The following is a 23,729-nucleotide window of genomic DNA, read 5'->3' on the forward strand; positions in this document are numbered from 1 at the left end:
GTGGGATCCGAACCGGGGCCCTCTGGCATCCCAAGCGAGTTCTCAACCATCGCGCCACTCGGCCGGCCCTAATCTGATGATTTTTGAAGCATTCATTTTAAAGTTCCCCTGGAGATTAAGTATTAGAGAAATCTTTATCCGAGTTTGACTTGACCCATTTCAGATACTTGATTATTGAAAATTGTGATTTCAAAATTTCACTTTCAACTCCATTTTGAACAACATAATTAAAATTGTAGAGATTTTATACAATTGAGAAAATTTTATTTTCTACCAAACTATTTTTAAGCTAATAAAAATGACTATTAAACATTGCTGGCACATCTTATAGTGGGAGAAGCAATTTTAGTCTCAAAAGGTTGTCATTTTTGTCTAATGATTTTTTTCTTCAAATTGCTAGTATGGTATAAAAATCCATTTTTATAGTTTTAACTCCATATGATTGTGTGCTACTAAGAGGAGAATTGTATATCTTAAAAATTAAATCTTTTTATGTAGCATAAAAGTACAAGAAACCCCAGCTGCGTTTTTTAGCGCCATACAGAAACATTTCGATCCTGGTGTTCAGTTGGTAAGTATGAAGTAATTTTTGTGTTTTGATGTGTAATTTTAATATTTTTTGTTATATCTATCGGTCTTGAAAGAAAGAATCTGAGCATAGTCTCCCATGATATGTTTTCAAATTGTTGTGCATTTCCTTAAGCATGCAAGAAAGTATTAATCTTAGTATTTTAATCAATAGTTTCTCTGTCATATTTCTAATAATCATTTTAAAACACTGTTGTTACCCCTGTATCAGCTTCTTCGATGTCTACATATTTTCCAACTTGTTGGAGGGTCATAATTTACTTAAGATTTAAGATAAATTGATTTCCATCTTATCCTATAAATGTTGGGGCACCCAGCATTCTCCCCAGTGTTTCATGGGATGCTTGCAGGATTTATATTTTCCACGTCACCTATGGCCTCATGTTTCTGCTTCCCCTGAATTCTTGCCCTCTTCTGTGTTTCATCTTTTGTGAGTGTCATTTCCTCCTGCATTTCATCCCCCTGTGGGACAGCCACAATGGACTCATTTTCCAAAGTATTTGTGTGGTGGGTGGTGGGAGAAGGGAGTGTGAGGCTGATTTGCAGAGGATTTGGGTTTAAGGCATGATTATACATCATATCCTGACATTCCAGACAAGTTAAAATTCACATCCTTTTTCTTAAAAATCTCTCCACCATTCCTATTTCTTGGAAGTGTTCACTCTTCTTTGAGGCCTCAGCCTCACATTATATGGCAATGCTTTTCCTGTCCCATCTCCTTGTCTTAACCTCCCTAGCTCATTCATCCCAACGCTCAACATTCCTTTTATATCCCATGCAAAGGTCTTTAGCTTTTTAATTTCTCTTTTAGTCAGACACACACGCAACAACAAATGGTCCATAAAGATATTATATTAAACAAAGGGAATTTTCACCCTAAAAGAGTGTGCTTTTCCACTTAAAATCAAACTTACAGAAAATTGCAAGAATAGTACTAAGAGCTCCTATATACTCTTCACCCAGATTCCCCAGTTGTTGACATTTTATATTTGCTTTATCATTTTTTATCATCTGTTATCTATATCTTATCTATTAATCATCAGTCATCTTTTCCCCCCGAACCATTTGAAAATAAATTACAGACATGATGTCCCATTACCCTTGAATATTTTAGTACATATTTCCTGCAAACAAGGTCACTCTCCTGCAGAACCATAGGACAACTATCAAAATCAGGAAACAGTATGACCATCTAGTCCATAGACTTCATGAACATTTGTGTCCCAAAAAATGTCCTTTCTAGTAACAGGATCTAATGTGTCTGTGTCTTTAGTTTCTCTTTGAATCTGTAACAGTTCCATAGTCTTTCTTTGACTTTGATGACCTTCCGATTTTGAAGAGTATAGACCAGTTATTTTATATAATGTCTCTCAATTTTTGTTTGTCTGATGATTAAATTCAGGTCATGCACTTTGGGCAGGATAACTACAGCAAGTGTTCTTATTGCATCCTGTGGGGGCGGGGGGGGGTGTGCAGGGAGGGGTTATTGATTAAGGAGGTATCTGTCAAGTTTCTTCACTGTAAAGTTACTTTTTCTCTTTGTAATTAATTAGTTTTAAACTTTTGGTAGGGATATACTTGGAGACTTTGTAAATATCCTGTTCCTCATCAAATGTTTGCCCATTAGTTTTAGAATCCATTGATAATTCTTGTCTGAATTCATTATTACTCCGATGGTTGCCAATTGGTGGCTTTCTAATTCCATACTTCCCTCTATTAGGTGGCATTAGATTGTAAGGAAGAGCGTTCTCGTCTTCCCATTTCTTTGTTCATTTATTTATATCAGTATGGATTCAGGGATCCCTATTTTATTTACTAACTTATAGTCCATTATGTTATTATTTATTTTGCTGCCCAAAATGCCCCTCGTTTTGCCCGTGGGAGCCCTATTCAAACTGGCTTGTGTCTCTCTGACATGTCCCCATATTTCTTGGACTGCTTCCTTATTGTCTAGCACAATAAGATAGTCCAGATTAATATTTTCCCAAATAGAACATGGCTTAAATTTTCTTGTTGGCAAGCTAATTATTTAATTTTATAAAACCAGATAACGTCTATATTATTTTATTCCTAATTTTAATGTCTATGAATGCCTGATGGGGCTGTTTTTGTGCTTTAGGATCAGAGAAGAATCATACTTTAGTGGATAACAACAACAAAACTCTATTCATGCCTGATTTGTTACGGGCAGAGAAATTTCCAAATGTACTTTTCCCAAAAACTTTTGGTATGGAAATGAAACTTCCCCAAAAGTGAACTTTTTTTTATGCATCAAATACAAGTGCAACCAGTCAATTTTAAAGTTAGCTCTCCTTTGCAAACCTTTTTCTAAAACAAAAACCCACCCTACTAGATTTAAAAAAAGACTTTTGAGCATAAAGAGATTTCCTATTAGTAACTTATTAAGGACTACCTCTCTGAAAACTATGCTTTTATTAGAAAGAACAACTAAACTAGATTTTGTGTTTTTCTGTTCTGAAGGCTGATACTTTCAGTTGTGACAAATAACTTATGTGTACCAAATAAACACGCCTCATCCCCATTCATTTGATAATTTACAATACTTTGTTGCAATAGTGATAAAACATTGGATAAGAGTATGGAAATCTAGGTCTGAATCTTGATGCCATTCGTTAACTGTGGAAGCTTGTTAAATAATCTAAATTCTCTGAGCCTCAGTTTCCTTATTTATAAAATAAGCAGTCTAAACTAAAGCAGTGGTTCCCAGATTGGCTGATTTTTGTGTTAACATAAAGTCTCTCTCTCTTTCAACAAAACTTAATTGTTTATTGTTTTGTGACTTACTGTTTGAAATCTCTGGCTAAACAACATAGTCTAAATCTACATATATGCCTCCTATGTTCACCAGACATTTTTTGTTAAATATATTACAAATAAAAGAGTATAAAAGCATAAGTGTTATTTAAAGTGTTTAGGAGACCGGTGCAAGGAAGGGAAGAGGCCTAAGCCCCAATTTGCTTTCTAGAAAATGAACAGATGTACCTAAATCTGAAAAACCATGAGGTAGCAATATAAGCATCTATTTAGGGATGTGAGGTACAAGTTGTAGATGATTGTCTCTGGGGAGGAGGAAATGGGAGGGAGGAGAAGGGTAGGGAACTGCTATTTTTTGGTAACAAAACCTATAGGATGCTTTCAGTGTTTTATATTATGTGCATGTACAACAAAGATAAAAATACATTACAAAAAAATATTCCAGGTTAATCTTGAAGTTTTGCTGCCCAGCCCTGGAAGATATTTCTCCAGTGAGCCCTGACTCCTTTAGGTAGAGAACAGTATTTAGAAATGAATGTCTGGACATTGGATGTGTCATTTGCTACTGAGGTTCAGGCTTTCTCAACGTGCAAAGCTAGGAAATGGATGTATGTGTCTACATATACATACTCATATATAATGCACAATTACATGTATTTTATTACTAGATGTATCTATGTATGTATTAAAAACATACGTTCACACCTCTGGTTCTAATCCAACACCACAGGAAAGCATTGCCCCTTTCTATATTTGTACCCCCACTTCTCTGATAGTGAGAAACATGGCTACTGTCATCCTCCACATATTTGCTTACTTCTCCATCCCTGGTGTAACACATCTCACTTGGCTCCCATCTTCTTTTGACAGTGGCCCCATTGGTCCACCCTTGTTCTGCCACCTAACTTGCTTGGCTCCAAACTCATATCATGGAAGGAAGAAAGACCTCGAAGAGAGTTTGGCTAACAACTTAAAAATATTTCCCCCTAATTTATATTATTAAGTGTAAATAATTTTAGCCCTTGACAGTATTTTGTCAGGTCTACTGTTGGAAAAAAAAAAGTCACTTTTAAAATTTTCTTTTGCTAATCATGTTAGTGCCTATCTTTTCTATAATTTGGGGGTTTTGAAGGTAGATAACAAAAGATAGAAGGGAGATGGAACTAGGCCAGGAGAGACCCTTCTGTGAGGGAAATACTTGATAAGAAGTAGGGGCAGTGACAGAAATGGGTGAAATTTCAAATAGCAGGGGATCTGAAGCTTCTTTCTCCTCTTTGTCCCTCCTCTCAAATCCCTACTCTCAAGTTCCAGTAAACAAAAATACTGTTGTGGGTTGCTTTTTAAAAAAATTTTGGTTGTCCAGTACCTATTGGGAAAAAGACCGCTGTGTAAGCTAATTCTTCACTTGGCTTCTCTGTGTGTGAATTTGGGGATGGGGCAGGGGGATGAGAGCTGGAGAGCCACAGAAAAGGATCATGGGAAAGAAGGGGAGGTAGCTGGAGAAAGAGAGAGGTTAGAAGGGAACTTGAGGACACTAACAATCAAATCAGAAACGAGGAGGAAGGGAAAGCAAAGGCGATGGGTAAGATTAGAGTGGGACTTGGCGGAGTGAATGGCTGATGAGAAGGCATTTCAAATGGCCTTAACTGTCCGTGGTTTAAAGGTCATTTAAAAGTTCAAAGTTGTGTTCATATCTGCTTCTTGGAAACTTAAGGGCAAAAGATGTTTGGAGAATCCATGTATTCATTTTTTTTTTTTTTTAGTTTTCTGTTTTATTTTATTTTTTTTACACGTTATTTATTTTGACATTCAATATCATTTTATATTTCAGGTGTACAACATAGTGGTTAGACATTTATAGAATTTAAGAAATGATCCCCTGACTAGTACCAACCTGGCACTATACATAGTTATTATCATATGATTGACTATATTTCCTATGCTTTACTTTACATCCCCGTGACTGTGTAACAACCAATTTGTATTACTTAATCCCTTCCCCTTTCTCACCCCCAAACCCCTTCCCATTTTTTTAAAAAACTACTCCTAAGCATAACTAAATTGACTTTTTGTTCCTCCTTGTGTTTTATTTTCTCTCTCAGGTAATGTGTATTCTGCCTTCTAATCAGCAGAGCTATTATTATGATTCCATTAAAAAATATTTGAGCTCCGACTGTCCAGTCCCAAGCCAGTGTGTGCTTGTTCAGACCTTGAATAAACAGGGAATGATGATGAGTGTCGCCTCCAAGATTGCCATGCAAATGAACTGTAAACTCGGAGGCGAGCTGTGGGCTGTCGAGATCCCTGTGAGGAATCTGTTGCTCTTTTCCTTTCAGTAATCAATCCGTTAATTAACTTTAAAAATTAAGTTGAAGTAGGTGGTATTTGTACACGGTCCTAGAAGTATTGGATTTGTTGGGCTTGTTTGTAGTTTGTCTGCTTTGGGTGCTGGCATTACACAAGCTCACCAGGAGGGTATGCAAAAGAAAGCGAAGCATGGGTCCTCTTCTCAAGGCGCTTCAGTTAAGCTGATAACAGAATATTTCATGAAAGAATCTAGTTTGGCACAGACTTGGAGGGACGTATTTAGAGCCTCTCGACCGCTATTTAAAATCTGTGCTCCATGGCCTCTGCCTTTACCTGCTTTTAGAAGGTGCTAACTCTCAGAGTAGCTTTGCACCCTGCATGGGGTCTCCCCAGACCTTGGGGAACTGGCAAAGTCTATGATCCAAACCTCCAAACTCTAGTGGGAACTAAGAAAATCCTCTTCTTCCCTGAACTCTGGCCACTGTGGGAGAAAGTGAGGGGACGAGCAGTGAAGGAATGGTGCCCATTCCCTTAAGTTTCCATAACCAGAGTATATGAGGTTACCCCCAGCTGCCCCTCCGGGAGGTGCTGTGTAGCCAACTAAGGATTCCTTAGACATCTGAAGAGAGGGGAGTGGAATTCCTCTTCAGATCCCTTCAGCCCAGAGACAAGGGATAAATAGCTCGACCACTTTCTCAGAATCTTGAGCCACTGATGGTCCTTGGCCACCTCCACAAGGGGTGGTAGCTGTTTTGGACTATAGAGAGTCTCCTAAGCAAAGAATGTACCATATTCTCTCCTCTCTCTTTACATCTCTTTGGTTTCTGGTTTAATAATCTTCCTCACCTAGACATTGCTCTCCCTGGCACATAGCTTAACTTGAATAATTAAATAACGAGGGACAGTTTCTTAAAAATATCATATTAAGTCTTTGGGGAAATAATACCTCATTCCATTAAATCACAAAAAATTTAATTTTACAGTTAAAGTCCCTGATGGTAGTTGGTATTGATGTCTGCAAAGATGCATTCAACAAGGGAATGGTGGTGGTTGGATTTGTGGCCAGTATTAACCCCAGAATCACCAGGTACTTTTAAAATTACCCTTACATATTCTTCCATTATTTGACTATTAGTTGTGGTTTAACTTTACAGCAAGGAAGAGTTTGTATTCACTCATTTTAAAAATAAGAACCATTTTGGTCATAAACTCTACCTGCATATGTAAATGTGATTGATAATGTTGGGGTAATATGTAGCCTCATTAAAAAGCTATTTTTACACACACATTAGGACGAGCTATTGCTCCTATATGCCTGTCATATTCCAAAAGTGATGGCCATGTAAAAATTCTTGTGCATTTCTTTTCTGAACATGTGCTCTGTGTTAGGCACTGGACTAGGAACTTGACATACATTATGTCAAGCAGTTGAGAATCAGATTGCCTGGATGTATATCCTCACCTGCCACTTACTTGTTCCGTGTAAATGCTCGATACACACTTGTTATTATTTTATTATTCTTAATGCTTACAGACACTTGATGTGGTGGTTGTTCACACAGCCATTAAACACATAGGCAGGATTAAACATGGACCCTGTATTTATTAAATTGTACTTCTTAGAATTGTTTCAATATTTGTAACTAAACAATGCTTTGAGGCTATAGCAACTATTGGTAAATTTTTTTTTCCCCCTAGACTTAAGCTATTTGATTTACTCCATTAAATTTGTGGTCAGGCATATATTTGGGATTGTGGGAAACAGGAAAAGTAGCAGCATGCCTCTGACTTCATTCCAGGTTGTATGAGGTCCCTGTCATGTGTGTCACTTCCTTAATCAAGCAGATAAAGAACTTCCAGCTAATTAGCAGCATTCCTAATTGCATCATTATTGTTGCATATAGTATTTAGAGAACTATAATAATGTTGACTCATGCTTACCATTAAGTCATGACCTTCATTTTCTAAGTGCTTTTAATTAATTAATGACTTGAGCAAGAGAACTTGCTTCTGAAATCTAAATAAGTTAGTCATGTTAAGATTTTAAATCTAAAAGGCTCATCTATAGAAATGGAAGTTTATGCTTGAGAAATCTTTGAATATATTGAAAATGGAAGATACACTGCTAAACTAATAAATTCCTTTATAATAATAACATAGAGGCCTCTATTAGTGCTTGTTGTGTGCCAAGTACTATGCTAAGGACTTTACATATAGTATCTAATTTTTACAGCAACCCCATGAGGTAGTAACTACATTACCATCTGGGAAATTTCCTTGGTACAGGTGAAGCTTAGGTTCACACAGCAAACTCACAGAGCTGGTGAGCATACCAGCCAAGACCTGAACCCAGATGGGTCTGATGCCAACACAATGCTTTAGTTTCTCTTTATACTAAGTTTCATTTTGTGGATGGGGGGGGACTTTTTAATACAACTGTGACGATATAGCATACACAAAAGTGTGAACATTGAGTTTTTACTCATAATATCTGTTTCTTAATTTAATCCTAATGCATGTTTATAGTAGAAATTTTGACATTGAACTTTACTTTTGTTCTTTGCTTCCTTTAGGTGGTTTTCCCGCTGTATCCTTCAGAAAACAACAACGGATGTTGCAGATTGCTTAAAAGTTTTCATGACCGGTACTAAAATCACAGCAATGAGGGTGGGCTCTAAGGACGATTCCTTCAGACCCAAAGTCTGCGTGCCTATAGCAGACCAGATAGGAGAAAGCCAACTCTCCAAGCCTGCCTGAGTCAACTGGCAGCCGGTTGGAAACCCCAAAGCTGTGTGCTAACTCAGGCTACCAATCAAACTAGAATTTACAGTCTCTGTGTGATAAACAGAAAGCCAGGAGGAGAGAGAGTTTGTAGCTGCTGGTGGCTATTGCAAGTAGTTTGAAGGCCAAAAGAAACCTACTCTAGAGGAACAAGGATTATGACATAGCAATGTTAGGCCTAGAAATAGGAGAGAAGGTCTTTGGGATGAGACAGGGATGCGAGCAGATAAAGTGTGGCATAGCAGGAGAAGATGGCAAAGACAGGTGAGGAGAGGTGCCCTCTTTACAGTGAGATGTGATAGGAAGAGGGGTCTGGGGTTCCCACACCCTCCCCAGCCCTGGCCCGAATCTGGCTTTGCCACCCCTTAGCAGTGTGCTTGTGCATCTCACTCCCTCCCCTGATCTGCATTTTTCCATCTGTAAACTTTGGGGGATTGTAAATATTTTCTTTCCTAAAAAATTGAATTTGGTGGTATGTGCTGATAATGGACTTACATATATGATCATCTTCTATTGAACTAAATTTAATTTCCTGGGCAGTATACTCTTCTAAAGCAATTGTAATATATATATATATATATATATATATATATATATATATATATGAAATGAATTGTTGTATCATATTACTTTCCCCTTACTTCAAAACCTGGTCTTTTTTTTTTTATTAGTTATGAGAGGTTTCTGTTGGGTAGGAGTTACTGTCTTGGCTCTGCTCTATAGGCAATTTCTACTTAGAGTGGGTGGAAATGTTCTCAGAATTCATATTGTCTGAGACTTGGAATCTAATTGGGTGAGTTCATGTGAAAAGATGCATTGAGAGGAACAGCCACATCCTCTCCTTATGTTTTCATATTTATGTTCATTAGAGAAGAAAACGATATAAAATTATCCAGGCTATATTTATTGAGAGGATTTAAAGAAACTAAATAAATATTAATTTGGTTTTGGGAGGAGAAACTAAATTAGTATTAATTCGGTTTTGGTTGAAGAAACTAAATTAGTATTAATTTGGTTCTGGGAATGTGTATGTCTATTGCATGAACTAAATTTTTAATTTATTACATAAATATTAAAATTTTCCTGGAGATATGCTAAGTTTAAAAATATATTATGCCATAGAGACCATTATGATTCCTTAAATAGCAGAGATGCAGAGATGTTCTCAAAAGTTATCCATTTTTATATTATTGCAAATTCAACCCAAATTAGGTATTACCCTATTTCACAGTGGTCTCAAATAGCAGACTTATTTAAGCATTGAAATATATGGAAATGTTATTCTTTGTTGGCATCAGACAAGTCATTCTTTTCTTACTAACACCAAATTCTGCAGGGGCACTCAACAAATGGTACAAACACAATCATAGCTTGCCAGCACGGGTCATTGTGTATCGTGACGGCGTAGGGGATGGTCAGCTAAAAACACTTGTTGAATATGAAGTTCCACAGCTGCTGAGCAGTGTGACAGAAGCAAATTCAAATACCAGGTATTACCTTTTTGTTCTTTCTTCCCACTCCCCATTATAACACATTCATCGTAACTATTAAAATTAATATATGCCAGCATATCTTTTTTTCCATGCAGTTAAGTTTTGCTCTGTTTCTGTATCATTTGAGTACAGCTGGATGGATTGATTTCCCCTAGATTGGAGGGCAGTTGGGATGGTCTTACATCAATAGCCTGGGTGGTGTGTGCTTTGGGGACCCTTGGTGGGGGCGCAGGTGACATCCTCCAGAACAGGGGTCGGCAAACTTTTGAGATGGAAGATCCGCCAGAGGTCGGCAAACTGCAGCTCACGAGCCGCATGTGGCTCTTTGGGTGTGTACATGTGGCTCTGAAATAAAATTGAAAATGAAAATAAAACTATTATAGTTTCATTTATAAAATGTTTAAAGGATATTACTCACATAATGGTGATTTCATTTGTTTTATGGCTCTCGAATAATTTTTAAATTGTTGTGAGGGACAGAATTGGCTCTTCCAGGGGTCAGCAAACTTTTGAGACAGAACGTACCCAAAGAGCCGCATGTGGCTCATGAGCTGCAGTTTGCCGACTCCCCTGCTCTAGAGCAGCTGATGCTGAGATTCAGCAGGAAGCCTGCAGGGCTGCTGACAGGTGAAGATGCTTCATACATATTAACATACCTCAGGAAAAAACAAGCTATAGTTTCAAATTCAAGACCCAAATCCACACCGAGCTGGACCCTCTGAAATGCAGGCACTGATGTGCAGCTTAGGTCTGTGGAAGGTGCAGAAAGGAATGTGCGAGTGCCGTGAAGCTGGCTGCACATGGAAATCAGACCGTCTTAAACACCAGGCACCTTGCTCCATGTCACATTTCTAGATTCGATGTCTCAGTACAATATTTTTCTTTGATTATGTCAAGTGGCAAGTTCAAGAAAAATATTAGAGCTGGAAAATGGAGGAGGATGATAATCTTCAGTTAGCTTCTTAAAACATTCCGAAAGCATTCTCTTTCAAGCAGTGCACAGTGGTCTGTCTGTAGGGTTAAACCATCATCACCACCATCAACCAAATGTTGCGGCCAGCAGCCACAAGGAGCTGAGTCTTGACCTCATCAGTGACTGTTAGAGAGGAGGCAGTGCATAATAGCTTGGGGGCAGTATCACCTTCAGCTGCATCCAAACTGTCAGAGCCAAGATGTCTTATTCCCCACTGACCTCAGATGAATGTATCTCTTCAGAATCACAAGTATGCAATTTAGGGATAGCTGACAGTGCCTAAGAGTTAGTTTTCTTACACTATAACATCAACTTTAAAAGTCTCAATACTGAAAACATAACATTTTTAAAGTAATTAAAATGCTTAATGTGAAATTTCATGGTGACCCCTTGCATCCCAGAGGTTCCTTCCATGATGGACTTGACCTTGGCCTTACTAAATGCTGACTTTCATACTTCCCCATTTAGCATTTGGCCCAAATGTATATTTTGTCAGTCTGCTCATCCTACCAGGTGGGTGTTTTGCAGGATTCAGAAGCAGTGATTTAAGGAGTAAGAGGCACTTGTGGTTCTTCCTTTGCTATCCAGAAATTGAGAGGAAGAGTAAAGGTGAAAATAGAGGGACTATTCTTGTCTCCATGGATAATTCTGGAAAATCTTTCTTTAGAAGTGCTAATTGAAGTTCATTGCCCTATCAACCATTCCTGCCCCATCCCCTTTAAATGGTAGAAACTAGCCATGTCACTGAACCTACACACTTTTGCAACAAATAAGGACAATCCCTAATTTTAAAAAACTGTATGTATCTCTGGGGGAGGAGAGATTGGGGTGATTTGTATTTTCTTCATTTTTGCAGTCATATTCTAATGAATGAATTTATTCCATCAAAAAATTACAAAAAAAAGAAATGGAAAGCTGCATGGCTTGATTTTAATTCTCTGTCTTTTATTATTATGATGATGATGATGATGATGATGATGATGATTTTTGGCTTTCTGGTTCCTAGCTCCAAACTGTCAGTGATTGTGGTCAGGAAGAAGTGCATGCCGCGATTCTTTATGGAGGTGAACCGCACCGTACAGAACCCGCCACTTGGCACCGTGGTCGACTTGGAAGCAACACGTCCTGAATCGTTAAGTGCTGTTAGAAAGCCTGTATTTAACAGGACATTCATGGTGTGTTCATGTTTGGCCCTGTTCTGTTTGCCTTCTTTCTCACATTCATTCCATTTTTTTCTCCCCTCAGCTACGACTTTTACTTGATCACCCAGGTCGCCTGTCGGGGAACTGTTAATCCCACCTACTATAATGTCATCTATGATGACAATGGCCTGAAGCCCGATCACATGCAGAGACTTACATTCAAACTCTGCCACCTGTACTACAACTGGCCGGTGAGTGACAGCTGTTTACTTATGTGAGTATTGATACTCAAAGTTCCCACCCAGGAATTGTCACCCAATTCACTTTTGTATCCTTGCACCTAGCACAATATCTGACTTTTCACAAAGCATGAATGAATGAATGACTTCTTGAGTCCACAGTGGGCGAAACCCAGTCTGTCATAGCAACAAAATAGCAATAACTATTATAATACATTAGTATTTATAATTTCCAGAGGACTTCATTATATACATTATCTTATGTAAGACTGGGAGGAAATTAGGATTATTGTTATTTCCTTGATAGAGCTGAGGAAGTCGAAGCCACCTCAGATGTCTGCTGGCAAAGTAACGGATGTGGCTCTGTCAGTGTTCCTGTGCACGAGGCCAAGAGCTGCTCTCAACAGCCCGAGGCCAAGATTTGCTCTGAGCCCTGCAGAACATTAAGTGGTAGGAAACGTAACAGCCCTAAGTGGGATGGTTCCCAGCTCCCGGCACCATGAAACCAGACTGGCCCTCCACTCCATTCTGCCCAATGAACCTAAGTTCCCAGTGAGCAAGGGTGTCCTTTGTTGATTGAGTTTAGTTATTTATTCACAAACATATTCTACTGTATATGTAACTAGTACATGAAAAATCTCAGGAAAAAAATCGCTTTGAAGAACAAGTTATCCTCTTAATTTCCATCAATACTTTTTCCTCCTCAGGGCTTAATCAGTATCCCAGCGCCGTGTCAGTATGCCCACAAGCTGACCTTCCTGGTGGCACAAAGCATTCATAAAGAACCAAGTTTGGAATTAGCCAATTCTCTCTTCTACCTGTGATGACATAAACCATTGGCACCACTAGATGAGGAATCAAAAAGCACAAATCTACCGTGAACTCTCGATCGAGGCTGTGACTGGGGAAAGGAGATTGAGCTTAGTTTTAATTTCTGGAAGGAAAAAAACAAAGCAAAACAACTTAATCTGAAAATGTTCAAAAGAAATGTATGTTGTGTTGTTTTAAAGAGTTATATGCTTAGGGTAAATTCTCATTGTGGTATATGGAATTAAAGTTTACCATCACCTCTAAGTAATTCCACAAAGCTAAATAGCCTCTAAGAAAATAAGTGTTTGCGTGATGTTTTATACTTGGTCTTAGCCAAAAGGCTGAGAAGCAATTGTGTGGTGTTTTGATGGTAGGTAAATGGGGTCTAATTCTCACCCTAAATTTTGCAGAAGTTTTCTTAGATAATGTTATAGAGCGTTTTGTAGAGTGGTTTAAATAGTTATTAGAAAATAAAGAAAATTTAGAGCATTGCATACTGTGTTGATTGTCATTTGAATTTTAGTGGAAGTTACAAGTGCACCTTATTTTGTAAGTTTTCAGCAAAGATTCTTACTCAACCACATCACAGTCATTCTGAGTTTCTAAAACTGAACGTATGACTTGCTTTCTTGATGGTACTGTATTTCACTTTATAAAAACTACTCTCGTTGATGACCCTGCTGCTTACTGCACTGAGAAAATACTCCATCAGAAGAGAACTTGCACAGGCTCCCATTCCATCTACCCACCTAAGGGCATCTATGCGCACTGACCCTGCCTTCACCTTGCTATCATAAATAAACCATGTCTGTGCTCTATGGAAGGCTCTCCACCTCTGTACTAAACCCCATTCCTTCTGACCTATGAAGAATGCTGCTCTAGCACTTCTTTCCTCTCCCTTCTGCGTCATCAATTTTCCCGTCACACTGGATCATTCCCACTGGCATAAGTATGCTGTTATTTCTCGCATCTTAATAAAGAAACTATTTTCCCCTCCAGCTACCACCCCCCTTTCTTAGCTCCTCTTTACAGAAAAACTTCTCAAAGGAGTAGTCTGTGCTTGATGCCTCAGATACCTTACTCCAATCAGAATTTCACAACCACTACAGCAAAATTGCTTTTCTTAAGGTCACCGATGACCTCTGCTTTGCTAAATTTGATTGTCAATTCTAGGTCCTCGCCTCACCTAACCCATTACAGCTTGTGACCCAGTTGGTCACTTCCTGCATCCTGAGACACTGTGCGTGGTCTCTAGGGTAACACACACTTGTTGTTTCTCTTCTACTTCATCAGCCACTCATTCCCAATCTCCTTTGCTCTTTTCTCCTCATCTTTTCATCCTTTTCACATGAAATGTCCCAGAAATGAGAATGTGGCTACATGCAAAAACCGTTTTGATGAAGGAAACATCAGAGTTCTAGATTCTCACGAGAAAGATTATGTGGAAGGCTGCAGTGAAGGGGGGTTGGAGAGCTAAAGGTTCAGAGGGGTAAGGAGAAGCAGACACCAACACAGAGATCATAAAAGATGGCACTGCAAACACTCTTCTACAATGTGAGAGTTTTTTTCCAGGCCTGGTAACATGGTCCATTTCAGTAATAATATAACCATTTGTGGGGTATGAGGATGGAGATGGTTATTACCTTCCAGGCACAGTGCTAAACACATTCCATTCACATTTAATCTTCACAAGAACTGTATGAATTAGGCACTATAATGACCATTTATTTGTGACTCACCAACCTTTATAACATTAATAAATTGTGGAGTTAGAATTTGCCCTTGGGTGTGTGTGACTCCAAAATCTGTGAGATGAACCACCAGACTCTAATGCCTTAACAAGGTACAGTGAAGTACGCTAAGATTTTTAAATTGCTTCCCTGCGTTTTTAGATGAGGGAGTGCCTTAAATGATTTAAAATTGGCATTGTATAAGCAAGTGGAGGAAAGGCACTGTGCCAATCCAGAGTGGTTGTGTTTTTGTTTGGGTGTTGTTTTCTTCCTTCCAAGTACAAGGGTGCTGTCAAGTGCCACCACTTAACAGCTGGCTTAAATAAATCTATATGCAGCATTTGGGTTGATCAATGCACTGGTCTGTAATGCTCCTTACCCTTTTAACTATAAAGTATTGCCCAAGATAATGGCTCCTTTACCATTTTAGCCCACGAGGGGGCACACAAGGACTGTCCTATGAGCAGAGCCCTTTCCCTTTGCCGAGTGGTTCAACAGACTGGAATAGTCAACTGTCCAGTAAGCTCCCTGTGGGGGAACATGAGATTAGGAAACTTCATTTGAGCTCTGGTTCCAACACTCTTAGCTGTGAGATGTGGTAACTTCCCTTCTCTGAGACTCAGTTACCCATCTGCAATATGAGAAAGTGCTGGAGTAGACATTTAATAGCTTTAAAAAATATACAGGTATCTGGGTCCACCTCCACAAAGAGTGATTTAATTGGTCTGAGATAAAGCCTGATCACCTGAATATTTTTAAAGTTCTCTGGGTGATTCTAATGGTCAGCCAGTGTTGAGAACTACTAGTCTAGGATAGCATTGGGTCTGACTCCCAGAACCACCACTTATTAGCTATATGACCTTGGGCAGGTTACTTAACTTCTCCGAGCCTATTTACATTACGGACACCTAACAATGTCCACATTGTAGGGTTGTTGTAAGATTAGAAATATCTAAAGTATCTGGCTTTAATAAAGAGTGACATATTATTTTACCTCATGAGAGGAAAAGTATCAAATGACATAATTTAGTCAACAGATACGGGAGCATATAATGTGCTAGGCGCTGTGCTGGGTTCTGAATTATACAGTCCTACTTAAGGAAAAGCTTAATATTTTCTCTAGACATAAGTAGTCTACTACTTGCTATTTTATGGAGAAGGTTTTTGGATTTGCTTTGATTTGGGGGGTAGGATGGAGACTCTTGAAGAAAGTATACTTTAAATACATTTCTGTGGTGTCCATGAGGTATACGAGTCAGGGCTCCCTGAGCTGGCCAACAGCCTCTAGATGGGTAACAGTAACACCAGTGAGATGAGAGCATTTAGAAGAAAACTGAAGTGTGCTTAAGTCCATTTCACTAGAAGATAAAGCTAACATGCATCTGGGTTTCTTCTTAAAATAAAAATATTACCCATTATTCTGAATTAGTGGAAGAAAAGAAAAGCGGACAAAAGATACCGTCAAATCAATAGAGGACAAGAGAATAGGAAGACTAAAGAAAAACCATGGTAACTGGAAACACCAAATAAAATGGTACATATACACTCAAAAAATATAATTAATCTTAATGCACTCAAAAATATAATTAATGTAAAAAAATTTCACTTATTACTGAAGACTGTGAGATTGGATCTTTAAAAAATTTAATTATATATTGTATAGAAGAGACATCTAAAATGAAACAACATAGTCTAAAAGTAAAAAAATGGGAAAATATTGGGTTGTCAGAAAAGTCATGATGTATTTTTTCTGTTTTTCATTGCAAAAATGAGTCATGACTTCCAACAACCCAATATATACTTTCAAAAAGTCAAATAAAGCTGGAATAACAATATTTATATCAAAACAAAACAAGGCTAAAAGTAGGGACATTACATATTTACAAAAGTAGCAAAATAAGTCCAAGAAGATATAGCAATCATAAATGAGTAGGCATGGATTAGTGTAAATGAAATACAAAAATAAAATGGAAAGAATTACAGAGAGAAATTTGCCAATTTCTTTAATTCACAACTAAAAGAGACTTTCATATGTGTCTCAAAAACATAAAAAAGACAAAATCATTAGAAATTATAGATTATTTGAAAGAACAACAAATATGATTTAATCGGCACAAAGCATATAGATAGATTTATGGACACGGTTTGTGGCTTAAAGAACATTACATTGGAAATTTTTCTTAATTAGAAAAGAGCACTACATAATAAAAGATTTGAAGGATAAAGTTACATTGATATTTACAGGGAAATTTGCAGCTTAAATGTGCATACTAGAAAACAATACTGAAATTATTTAAGTAAGCATGTAACTGAGAGAAACTAAACAAACAAAACCCCCAAAATAGAATTAGAAAAATAAAGATAAAATCATATATTAATAAAAAATAGCATGAATTTTTTAAAAGATTTTTATTAAAAATATAGTTAGCATACAATATTGTATTAGCTTCAGGTGTACACAATAGTTATTCAACATTTATATACCTAAAGAAGTGATCACCATCACAAGTCCAGAAACCACCTGACACCAGACCAATCAGAATCAGATTTCCCGGATATGGAGGGGGCAGGCTCAACACAGGAAACATGATGGCTGCCTGCCCGCTGTTCAGAAGGAGGGCCCCATACAGGGAAAATGGGGACTGTCCCTCCAGTCTTTGCCCCGAAGTTATACAACTTAGTCTTTTCCCATGTGTCTCTGAGGTCCCCGGTTGTCACCGTCCCTCTGGCAGAGCCCAAGGTGAGTGCCTGTGAGCAAGTGAGTATGTGCGTGGGCCATTTAAGAGGACATCTGAATTTCCCACAGCCTTCCATTCAACCCAAATGGTCAAAATCTCCACTATTTTTCACAGCCAGATGTGGTGGAGGCTCCTCTTCTCAGCACCAGGATTCTGGGCTTAGGAGCCTGGTGTGATGGGCTGGGGTCACTAACTTTTTCATGTAGAATCTCTGTGGATGAGAGACCACTCCATTTTGCATTTCTGCCCCTGCTACCAGTCTCCACAAGGCTTCTTTCTTAGTTATAAAACTCCTGTTCAGCTAGACTTCAGGTGGTTCTCTAGATTGATTGTTCTATAATTTAGTTGTAATTTTGATGTGCTCATGGGATGAGGCAAACACAGTGTTTACTCCACCATCTTGGATCTGCTAGTATAAACTTCTTCAAGAGAGATTATGAAAAAAAATCCGATTATTTTATCTACCTTTGTTTACTTTTTATTGTGGAAATTTCCAAACATGGATTAAAGTAGAGAATGGTATAATGGACCTTTGTTTACCAAGCTTCACCAATTACTTCTGCTATGGCCAATCTTGTTTCATATATACTCTCACTCACTCTTAATACTCCTTACTGTATTATTTTAAAGCAAATATAGATATCTTTTAATAAAAATCTGACTCTTTGAGGGGAAAATCTAGTAGAAGAAAGTTTTAACAAGACTCATGAAGAAAAATACAGAAATAAAACAATATTAAGGATAAAAAACATAAGTAGAGGTTTCAAAATATTGTGAATATTATAACAACCTAGATGAATAATTTTGAAAATTTGAAACGTATAATTTTCTAGGAATATGTAAATTTACATGATTTACCCCAAAAGAAATAGAAAATTTTCACTAAAGTGTAGTGGTTAAGAGCACAGATTCTACAACCAGGCTGACTAGGTTTGATTTTGGCTCTGCCATTACTGTGTGAGCTTGAGCAAGATACCTAGCCCCTTTTGCCTCAGTTTTCACATATGTGAGATGGGAATAATAATTGCACCTAGGTCATAAGACTGTCGTGTTGATTAAATGAGTATTAGCTGTTGAAATGCTTAGATTAGAACAGGGGCCTAGCACTATGTAAGTGTTACCTACTGCTAATATGATATTATAATAGCAAAATAAGAGATTGTATCAGTAGTCAGAAATGCTCTCGCCAAAGAGGAAACAGAGCCAGAAAGATTTACAAGTGAGTTTTACTATAGTCAAGGGACAGATAATTCCTATCTTATACAACCTGTTCCAGAGAGTAGACAGACAAAGCCATTCAATTTATTTTATGGCACAATATAATTTGATTCCCAAACCAAAGACAGTATAAAAAAACAAAACTATATGCCAACCTCACTTATAAACATAGGTATTAAAAAATCCAAGTAAAATATTAACAAGTCCAGTTTAGTAGAATAGAAGAATACGTTTTAAAAAGGAGACCAAACATGATTTATCCCAGGAATGCACAGAAGTTTTAACTTACGAAAAATCTATCAATATAATTCACCATATTAGCATATTTAAAGAGACAGTCCACATGATCGCTGCAATAGGTGCAGACCAAGTATTCAAGAAAATCTAGTACTCATTTGTGATTTTAAAAGACAATTCTTAACAGAATAAAAATAGAACATCCTTGACTTGAAAAAAGGCATCTAACAAAAACCCGTACATATCATAATAAATTTTATCATATATCATAAATAAGTGCTTAGAAGCTTTTCCATTAAAATAAACAAGACAAAGATATCCACCACCACATTATCAATACTATGTTATAATAATATATTATATATAATATATGATATCATATAAGATATATCTTATAATACACAATATATATTATATATACATATTATATACATAATATATATTACGTGTAATAATACATATTACATATCATATTGTTACACATAATATATATTATGAGGTATTGTATATTATATAATAATAATAATAATGTAGCTATTGTTAATACTGTGTTAGAGCTTCTAGCCAATAAAGCAATGGAGATACATAGATCAAAAAGGAAGAGACAAAGTTATCATTATTTATTCATGTTATGATTGTCTATTGAGAAAGTCTAACAAGTCCTAAAGAACTAATAAAATTATTCAAGATAGATTATATAAAGCTATCTTAAAAAATAAACAGCATTTTTGCGAGCTAGTATTATGCAAAAAAATGGAAACAAAGCTAATAAAAGTAATTTGATTCCTAAGTGTAAATAAAACAAAAGCTTTGTAAAATTTCTGCTGAGAAAATTTCAAAATCTATGTTAAAGACATGTAAAAAGTTCTTTAAGAATAGACAGATAAACTGTGCTTATGGATATGAAGCTTCAATGTGGTAAAGATGGTAAATCCTCCTCCGAATAAACCTAAAACTTCGATGCAACTGCAATTCAAAACCTAACATAGTTTTCCATAAAACTTATATAGTTACTTTAAAATCCATGTGGCAGAATAAAAGTTTAAAAATATCCAATACAGTTCTGAAAAAGAATGACAAGATGTGAATGCTTACTCCACCAGGTATCAGAATTTAATTATAAAGCTAAATAAATGAAACAGTGTGGCTTTGGGCTGAGCTATAGTTAAAAGATCAGTTGAACAGATAGAAATTCCAAGAACAGGTCACTGCATATATGGACACTTGTTATTTAATGGAGTTGGCATTACTATTGAGAGAGGAAAGGATGAACTACTCAATAAAAGGTACTAGGTAGCTGGGCTTCCTACAGAAAAAAAATTAGGTCTCCTCTTATGTGAAAAACAATAAGAAATTTCATGTAGATTAAAGACCTGATAATTAAAAATAAAAATTGTTAACAACTAGAAGAAAATATTGGGAATACTTTTATGATATTCAGGTAAGGAAAACTTTAAGCAATATACAAAAAAACAACAACCATAAATTATACAGGGAAAGACTGATAACTTTGATTTTGTCAAAATGTAAGTTTCTCAGTGACAAATGAAATAATAGTAATGCTAAATAACAAACAGCAGACTAGAAAAATATATTTATAACATCTTCAACAGGAAAATAATTATTACCAAAACTACGTTTAACAAATGCTATTGAATTAATAAAAGAAAAAGACAAAAACACCTAGTAGAAAAGTGTGCCAAAAAATGAGCAATCAACTCACAGTAAAGGGAACCACATAACTAATGGATATATGAGATGATGCTCAAGTTCACCAGTAATCAGGGAAATTCAAAATAAAATACCAATGAGATTTAATTTCATTTTCATAAGTTTGGAAAAAATTAAAAAGTCTCCTAATATTAGTTGATGTGGAATATGTGGGGAAACAAACATTACTGCTGGAGTATGATCTGTTGCAATCATATTAGAAGCTCTATACCCTATAAACCAACAATTCCGTCTTGAGGCGTATACTTCAGAGAGTCTCTTGTATGAATGTACAAGAAAGGAATTGATAAAATACACTATAGTCATACTAATGAATACTAAATAGCAGTTAAATGAGCTGGCCAGGTCTATGTAGATTTATGTGAATGGTTCTCAAAAACAATGTTGAGTGAAAAAAAATCAAGTTGCAGAATGACGTGTGTGTATGATGCCATTCATGGAAAAGTTTTAAAATACACATAAAATACCATATGGTTTCCTGAAATGTACACATATGTAAAAGGGGAAAGTGGAGATGGACGATTATACACTAAATTTAAGATGGTTGCATCTATGAGGAAGGAGTGTTGTGAGGCTGACAGGGATGCTGAATAAAGGGAATCTCATTTCAATTCTGTTCAATATTTTTAAATGAATTAAATATCACAAAAATTGTACAAACTGTTAATTCTGGGTTGAGGTTATGTGCATGTTTAAACTCTAGACTAATAATGAGGAAAACATCAGATTAATCCTCATTCAAGGACATTGTACAAAATGTCTCACTAGCACTCATTAAAACTGTCAAAGTCAACAAAAACAAGAAAAGTCTGAGAAACTTGTTGCCAACATGTAATATAGTGTCCTGGATCTAATCCTGGAACAGAAGAAGAAATTTAGAATATAAATAAGGAAATCTGAATAAAGTATGGTTTCTGTTAACAATAATGTATCAATATTGATACATTAATTGTGACAAATGTACCAAACTAATATAAGATATTAATAATAGAGGGAACTGGGTATGGAGTACATGGTTTTGTACCATCCTCACAACTTTTCTTTAAATTTAAAATAAAAAATATTTAAAAAGCAGAATAGGGGCAACGCAGTCGGGACCCCCTCTCGTTTTGAGAGCTGTTATTTTCTACTCTAATAAACTGTCCTCTGTTATAAACAACTTTAAAAAAAATAAAAAATAAAAAAATAAAAAACAGAATAGACACAGTATTATTCCAATTTTCTCTTCTCTCTCTCTCTCCCCCCTCCCCCCGCGCGCGCGCGCGCGCGCGCGCGTGTGTGTGTGTGTGTGTGTGTGTGTAAAGAAAAAGACAGTAAAATATCAAAACTGTCAGACAACGATTAGGTCTGCATGGTGGGATTATTAGTGGCTTTTATTTTCTCTTTCAATCTTTTATTTATATTTTATTTCCCCACTTTTCTAATTAGTTTTGATATCAGAAAAAGTGTGTATTTTTCAAATTCCTGCCGTCTATTATATGGCAGGCATGATATATTGATACATGTCAGCTATCAGGAACATCATCAAGACCTGACATTGTTCTTATCTTGGCACATGAGAATTACTGACCCCATTCTCCTAACACCTGTGTTTCTAGATTTGTCTGGGTCATTGCTAAATACAAGTACAAAACTCTAAGCTCTACACTAGGAATTTCCGAGGTAGAAGCCTGAAAATTTATTTTTTAACAAGCCTCCCATTGTTGTTGTTGTTGTTGTTGTTGTGTGTGTGTGTGTGTGTGTGTGTGTGTGTGTGTGTGTGTGTGTGTGTGGTGGTGATTCAGATAAGTTTAGGAAACTGACTCAGCTAATTCTCTCTTAAGACTCAGCTCATCTTCAGCTTTACTCGAGGTTTCTCTACGCATCTCAGACACTTAGGATCTCCCCTCTCTGTGTCCTCACACAAAACTTCATCACTGCTCTCCTTGCAATGAATTGTAGTTAGTCGTTTACACATTTATGTCTCTGGCTGTTCTGCATATTTTTGTGATCTCAGTGAGAGCCTATGGTAGGCTCTCAACATGTGTTATTTGGATAAATACATGGAAGGATAGGTATATGGATGGGCTACTTTTAAATAAACGGGGTGATTCTGAGAATTCCACCAGCAGCTATCTTTAAGCCCTGGTAAAGCCATTGCTTTACAATGGGTGGGATCAGACTCTTTATCACCTCTGTAGAGTGAAGCATAAAAGAAGCCATAGGCATAGTCTACAGAAACTGAGCAGAGCTGTTGAGGATAAGACACTGTAGACATCATTCATTCATAGAGTCACCAGAATTTGGAGGCGACTCAATAGCACCTAACACACACAGAGGGGAGCATGGTAATATTCATGTTATTGCATACTATATTGCTTTAGGCTTGGATAATGGTCAAACTGGAAGTGTAAATATGTTTGTGAATATCTAGGACATTATTCAAACCCAACCTCACATTTGGTGAATAGTGTTTATTATACTAGGGCGGGCTATTGAATGCGTAGAGCTCTGCTAACCAATATGGCAGCCTCTAGCCACAGGTGGCCCTTGAAATTGAAATTTAAAGTAATTATAACTAAATGAAATAAAAAATTCAGCTCCTTGGTCACACATTTTCTAGTGCTCAAAGGCCACATGTGGTAATGACTCCTGTGTTGAAAAGTACAAGTATAGAACATTTCCCATCATCACAGAAAGTTCTATAGGCAAGCCTGGCATAGATTATTATTCTTTATCATTCAAATTCCAAATCAGAATCCTTCTCTAATACAAGGCCTTCCTTTATCCCTCCAAGCAAAGTTCTGTCCAGTTGACAGTGCCAGGCAAGTGCTGGGCACCTGGAATTCAGAGATGAAGAAAATGTGGTTTCTGCCCTTGATAAAGAAAAAAAACCACAGGTTCCAAATGGCATCACTCATGCTAAGAGCCCTGAAACCAAACCTAGATTTAATACCAGGTCTAATTGCAGTTTCAATTGCTCCCAGA

At 36.9% G+C, this 23,729-nt stretch overlaps 1 protein-coding gene across 4 annotated transcripts in view; it reads left to right on the plus strand.

Annotated features, from left to right (window-relative positions):
• Positions 1–13,602, plus strand: part of PIWIL4 (piwi like RNA-mediated gene silencing 4) — a 61,406-nt gene extending 47,804 nt beyond the window's left edge. For 2 of the 4 annotated variants that reach the window (XM_019657169.1, XM_019657166.1), the window contains exons 13-20: positions 499–571; positions 5,466–5,669; positions 6,654–6,757; positions 8,244–8,314; positions 9,788–9,941; positions 11,924–12,049; positions 12,163–12,310; positions 13,006–13,602. In XM_019657169.1, the coding sequence (XP_019512714.1) occupies positions 499–571; positions 5,466–5,669; positions 6,654–6,757; positions 8,244–8,314; positions 9,788–9,941; positions 11,924–12,049; positions 12,163–12,310; positions 13,006–13,122 (997 nt within the window). In that variant the 3' untranslated portion in view covers positions 13,123–13,602. Of the gene's footprint in view, positions 1–498; positions 572–5,465; positions 5,670–6,653; positions 6,758–8,243; positions 8,315–9,787; positions 9,942–11,923; positions 12,050–12,162; positions 12,311–12,605; positions 12,749–13,005 lie in introns of all 4 variants that reach the window. The other 2 variants (XR_002125602.1, XM_019657167.1) reach the window with 2 other exon arrangements.
• The last annotated feature ends 10,127 nt before the right edge of the window (positions 13,603–23,729 follow it).

Source organism: Hipposideros armiger, unplaced genomic scaffold (genome assembly GCF_001890085.2).
Source record: "Hipposideros armiger isolate ML-2016 unplaced genomic scaffold, ASM189008v1 scaffold_274, whole genome shotgun sequence".
NCBI lineage: Eukaryota > Metazoa > Chordata > Mammalia > Chiroptera > Hipposideridae > Hipposideros > Hipposideros armiger.